A 6,143-nucleotide genomic window follows, 5' to 3' on the forward strand; every position below is an offset into this window, starting at 1 on the left:
CTTTACCTATGTGCTATCTGGAAATTAATCTTTAAGCTAAGAAGCTTAATATTTTTAGGATTTTACTATAACTGAGTGTGGTTTCTTTTGTTTTTTTGTCTAACAGAACAACTAATGCGTCAGACTTTTTCACCATTTGGGCAAATAATGGAAATTCGAGTCTTTCCAGATAAAGGATATTCATTTGTGAGGTAGGGATGGTTTTTGTGAAAACTTTCCCCCCTCAAATAATTTCTGAACATTTAACAATGGTTTCTTAAGAATTTACCTCATTTATAAAGACATGGAAATTTCTCTAGCATACAGCATTTTTGCTCCTGTATGTTTTATTCTCCCTTCTTCCAACACAAGGCCAATAAAACATATCCTCTATTTAGAAAAGTTTCTCCAGAACTAAAAGATCTTTGAAAGAAATGGCAAAGAAAACCAACCAACTGCTTGTTCTACCTTAAGATCATCTTGATCTTTTTTCCCCTGCCAAACGGCTATCGAGTTTATTTGCCTTGATTTTAAAAATAGGTCTTATTCTTAAATTCAATTTAAAAGAATTTTTATTGATTCTTAATATTGTTTTCAATAGGTTTAATTCCCATGAAAGTGCCGCACATGCAATTGTTTCTGTTAATGGTACTACTATTGAAGGTCATGTTGTGAAATGCTATTGGGGCAAAGAAACTCTTGATATGATAAATCCTGTGCAACAGGTAAGAGGGTCCTGAACTTTGGGAAGTAATTGCTGGGTTAATATTAGTAAGGTTATTTTAAAATGAGAATTGTTGATAATCTTTGTTAATAAGTTTCTAGTTCAATTCATAATATATAAGAGCTCTTTCTATATGTATTATAGTTCCAGAGTGGTGTTTTCATGGATTGCAGTGCTGACATGATGAGTGTAACTGCCTCAATTGTCTCATGCTCACACAGTGAATTTTAAAATGCTATGACAAACCTAACAGGGCATTAAGTTTTTCTAGGCAACTTTAAACTTGATCTCATAAAGATTTTTTTGAGGAAGTTATAAGTGGAGCAGAGAGGTGGGAGTAAGAAAATCCTAAACTATATAGATTTCTTCATTTAAGTAAATAATTTACCAAACACTTAAACATTATATTAAGTTTATTGTTGGGGCATTATCACTGCCTTATAGACTATAGAAAATGATGTAGAGTTGCAACAGGAGAACCTAAGGGTTTTTTTGTTTGTTACCGGGGATTGAATTCAGGGGCACTTAATCACTGAGCCACATCCCCAGCCCTTTTTTGTATTTTATTTAGAGACAGGGTCTGACTGAGTAGCTTAGCTCCTTCCTAAGTTGCTGAGGCTGGCTTTGAATTCTGGATCCTCCTGCTTTAGCATCCCTGACTGCTGAGATTACAGGCATGGGCCATGCCATTCGGCCCTAAGGGTTTTTTGTTGTTTTGTTTTGTTTTAGTAATCACTAAATTATTGTTTATCCTGTCATTTTAATTATAAAATGTTTTATATATGTTTTGTTAAGTATTTGTGGTATATCAAGAGCTGCATATATACAAATAATTTTAAATAATACTAAATTATCTCTTATAATTTTACCTAATAGCAGAATCAAATTGGATATCCACAAGCTTATGGCCAGTGGGGCCAGTGGTATGGAAACGCACAACAGATTGGCCAGTATATGCCTAATGGATGGCAAGTACCTGCATATGGAATGTATGGCCAGGCATGGAACCAGCAGGGATTTAAGTAAGCATGTTTGACCTTTTGCTTTATTAACATTAGAAAATGTCCAAAAGAAATTTTAAGTAATTAGTAGGCAATGTGGCCCCCTGTGCAAAGCACAACTGTAGCCTTTGAAGGACTTACTTTTAGAATAGTAATTTATGGTTTGGTTTGATACTGGAGATTGAACCCAGGAGCACTTTACCAGTGAGCTACATCCCCAGAACTTTTTATTTTTTGAGACAGGGAGGGTGTCACTAAGTTGCCCAGGCTGTCCTCAAACTTGGAATCCTCCTGCTTCAGCTTCTTGAGTGTCTTGACAGTAAACACATGTGCTACTATGCCTGCCTAATTTATAGTTTTAAATAATTACCTTTAAAAATTTGCCTAGAAGGCTGGGGATGTAGCCCAGTGGTAGAGCATTTGCCTAGCATGTGCAGGCCTTGGGTTCAATCCCCAGTACTGCCCGGGGCGGGGGATGTTTTTTTGTTTGTCTGGGTTTTTTTTTTTTTTTTTCCTCCTCCTTCTTCTTGTTGATTTTTCCTAGAAACTTGTTGCCTTGAAGTATAATCAGAGTCATACAAATTCTGCTAATGTTTGGTAAAAAAATCAACTAATTTTTTTAGTGAGGGAAAAAAGTGCTTAATAGTTGTTAAGCCTTTCAGATGACTAATGGTCACTTAGCCATTCTTAGATGCACATTTTTTCAACCCAAGAGTAAAGTATTTGTTTGCATTTAGTGAACTTCTCTCCACATGGCTTTTAGCTACCAAGGACATAGTCACACAAAAAAAATCTCCTCAGCTCTTCTAGAGAGGAATTTGGACTTGATGATGATGATGACTGGCTACTTTGAGAACTTTCTCTTTCCCAGAAATGTAGTAGCTAAATTGCACCACATCACTGGTGGCAGCAGTTCCAGGCTTGTTTTGGCAGCACTTTATCTGCTCACTGACCAACGTTCACATTTTATTAAGTCTGACAGCTTGGTTTATTAAGTCTGACAGTTTTTGGTAATACCTCATACCATCTTTCGAAAGTAACCAAGTGCTATTTGTCAGAATTGATTCTATGGTAATAATACACGCCACCAGCATTATCCTGGCCTCCCAGGTACTTTTGGTTCTTGCCACTGCACCCCTGGCTGTGCTCACTTGGCCCTGAAGTTTCTTCAGTCCCTGGTCATCTTCTTTCTAATAGCATATCAGCAACTGAAACAAAAGAGTAGTATAGGGGCTGGGGTTGTAGTTCAGTGGCTGAGTGTTCGCCTCACATGCGTGAGGCACTGGGTTTGATCCTCAGCACCACATACAATGTTGAAAAATTTATGAGTAACACATGCTCATACTTATTTTAATTTCTTTAAGTAATATAAATGCTAGTTTTTTTGTTTTATCTTGTTGGGTGCTGGGGATTGTACCTAGGGTCTTGTACATGTGAGGTAAGCTTTTTACCACTGAGCCACTTCCCCAGCCCTAAATGCTAGTATTTATTATACCAAATGATGGAGTTTCTTTCAGGTAGTATCTTACTCAGTTTAAGTACAACTCAGAGGGAGAATATACAGATTTTTTACTTTACTTTTGCGTTTACTTTCTCTGGCTTTACAGTTACTTTTATATTTGGGTTTAAGAAAAAGTATGTTTTCCCTTTCCATGTTGTGATTTGTTCTTAGCATTGCATTGTTTTAACTGGTAGATGTCCCTTCTCTTCTGCTTCTTTCACCTTCTCTACCAGTCAGACACAGTCTTCTGCACCTTGGATGGGACCAAATTACGGAGTACAGCCACCTCAAGGACAGAATGGCAGCATGTTGCCTAATCAGCCAGCGGGGTATCGAGTGGCAGGGTATGAAACCCAGTGAAAAAGGACTCTAGAATATAAAGCCAGTGGCTTGAGGCTACAGGGAGTGTAGTAAAGCCGTTGTTTACTTAAAAGATTTATCAAATCAGTCAGTGCATATATCAGATACAATGTATTTATTTAAAAGATTCATTTTTTAATCATGAAATTACTTATCATCCACATTGTTTTTAAAAAGAAACAAGATGCTGGATGTCTGCCAATTTTTGCCTTCATTACCTTTTTTGATAAAGTTTCTCAGATCCTTGTTTCAAATACAAATGCAGGGATTGCTGCCACTTTTTAAAAATTAAGAGGCAGAAAATTGCACAGTGTTGAACATTTTTCCACTAAAGTAGTGTGCAGTTCTAGTTTGCATTCCTGATATGATTTAAAACATGTAATGTAAAGATGGTTTTAAAAAAAGAAAGAAAGAAAAACCAAAACTGTGCAAAGTCTAGAAGTTCTTTGTTATCTTCAGCTTGTGCACAATTCTGTTTTAGATTAAAAAAATAATAGGCATTGTTTGAGCTGTCCCATCTTCACTGTTACCCCTTGGGGTTTTTAAATATAAATTATTAGTTTACATCATTTTTGTATTTACATTTTTTCACAAATTTGTCTTGCCTTATTAAAGTTCTGTAGAATATAGTTAAATGGGAAAAAATGATGTTCACTTAGATTGAAAACTTTTCTCAGATGGATTGATAATTGCATTCATCTTGTGTTTTATATGAGAAGGTGCCTCAAGAATTCCGTTGGATTTGTTTAAAAGGATTTTTATCTTCTGTGATAAACTTTGCTGTGTACCAGGAACTGTAAAAACAAAAACTTGTTACTCAAGAAAAATCTCTGAAATGTGATAAGTTCTTATGCCATGTAACTTTCATGTGTCAACTTATACATTTACATGTATTATTTCATTATGTAAAATGTTTTAGCAGTTTAATATTTTGCACAGTTACAAACTTTGTATGTCATTTCCTTTTTAAAGGCATCATGCAGAGTTGACATGAGATTTATAAGGTTTTAGGTTGTTTGCATGTGAATATCAAATACATACTTTGGTAGTCTTTGAATACAAAATCATCTCTTGTTTTTCAAGAACTTTGAGACACAAAGTTGTATGTAAAGGAATATAATTTGCCATTTTCTAGTTAGATTTACTTAAAAAGAGTAAATCAACTTAATATGTACAAATGATAGCTGTGAAACTATAGAATATCCTTACGTCAGGCTTGGGGTTCATTATAAACTCCAAAAATAGCCTGAAGGACCAGCCGGGCAAAGCATTTTTTAAATGTTCAGAGGCCAAAAGATAAATAAAAACAAACAAAAGAAAAAAAAAAAAAGAAAAGAAAACCTTAAAATCCTACCTCCTTAAACAGCCTTCAAAGAAGAGAATCCTCAGTGCAATCACTATTTTGATTCTTTGGGTACCTGTTTTATTGGAGTTACCAATTTTATTATTTTGGTGTGGCTCCAAGCATTAAGAGGTTTAATCTTTGATGGCATTGTTCTAGTTTTGAAATTTCTAGTACATTTCAGAGTCTCTTAGAAGAGTTGTGGGAGATGTGATTTTTGTTTTGTTTTCAGTGAAGGTCACAAATCCTCCTTGACTTACAGAGAGGAAGGGTCCCCAGTGTATGTGTTTAAATGGTTGGTGGTTTTTAAGATTCTCCGAGAGCTCCCAGTATTTTATTTAGGAACCAAAAAGGCCTGTGAAGTCAAATGAGTTTCCTGGCCTGTATCTTCCAGGTAGGACAAATGACTCTAAGCTGGTCTCTAAGCCAATAATACTTTGTAAACCAGAGCCCAGGAAAGACAGCTTGTAAGTGTATAGTTTTCTGGAGCTCAATTCTATGCAGTTGTACTGATGTTTCATTAAATCACTGTGTATTTTTAAGTGTTGATAATACATTAAAAGTTGCTTTATGGAAGATGAGTAAATTTTTTAAATACTTGGAAATGTTATTTCCTTGTTAACTTCTACAGATCAGGGCATGCAACCAAAAGCAGCTTAAATACTCAAAATAAAATATCAGGAAGCTATTTTTAGATTCTTCTGGCTTATGTTTCTATTTTAGGAGCCTCATTTTTCTCTTATTAAAAAGTACTTTCCTATACACTCATGGACTGCAGGGTAAATTGTTTGGGCATAAGTAATTTAATCTGAACACAAGTGTAGCTTTCTTCTCATTTTGACTATCTCAAGTAGTAACAGTTTTTATTTGCCAGTATATTTTCTTACTGTACAAGCTTTCAACTGTACATTGACTACTTTTTGAGGAGAAAGAGATACCCAGTATTCAGAATGAAAAGGTCACTACTGAACAAATTCATATTTCAGAAACATTGCTAACTTTGGTTTAAACCTTAGTGTTAAAACAAGTCATTTAAAGATTTTTCAGTCTAAAAAATCATACTGGAATTAGTATCAGGTAAGGAAATTAAAATTTTTAATAATTTCATTCTCTGCAATATGAATTCAGACTTTCTGGTACTGTAAAGAACCTGAAATGATTCACTCTTAATGGGTCATTTTAATCCAGAATTCTTTACCCTGTTTGGATATTAAAGTTCCTTTATGTTTTCTATAA

At 34.8% G+C, this 6,143-nt stretch overlaps 1 protein-coding gene across 14 annotated transcripts in view; it reads left to right on the forward strand.

Annotated features, from left to right (window-relative positions):
* Tia1 (TIA1 cytotoxic granule associated RNA binding protein) overlaps positions 1–6,143 on the forward strand; it is a 32,086-nt gene extending 25,943 nt beyond the window's left edge. For 6 of the 14 annotated variants that reach the window (XM_058575069.1, XM_058575074.1, XM_058575071.1 and 3 more), the window contains 4 exons: positions 107–191; positions 581–704; positions 1,580–1,725; positions 3,443–6,143. In XM_058575069.1, coding sequence (XP_058431052.1) covers positions 107–191; positions 581–704; positions 1,580–1,725; positions 3,443–3,578 — 491 coding nt within the window. In that variant the 3' untranslated portion in view covers positions 3,579–6,143. Of the gene's footprint in view, positions 1–106; positions 192–580; positions 705–1,579; positions 1,726–3,438 lie in introns of all 14 variants that reach the window. The other 8 variants (XM_058575072.1, XM_058575076.1, XM_046432198.2 and 5 more) reach the window with 3 other exon arrangements.

Source organism: Marmota monax, unplaced genomic scaffold (assembly GCF_021218885.2).
Source record: "Marmota monax isolate L192 unplaced genomic scaffold, Marmota_monax_Labrador192_F-V1.1 WCK01_AAM20220418_F8-fsc00106, whole genome shotgun sequence".
Lineage (NCBI taxonomy): Eukaryota > Metazoa > Chordata > Mammalia > Rodentia > Sciuridae > Marmota > Marmota monax.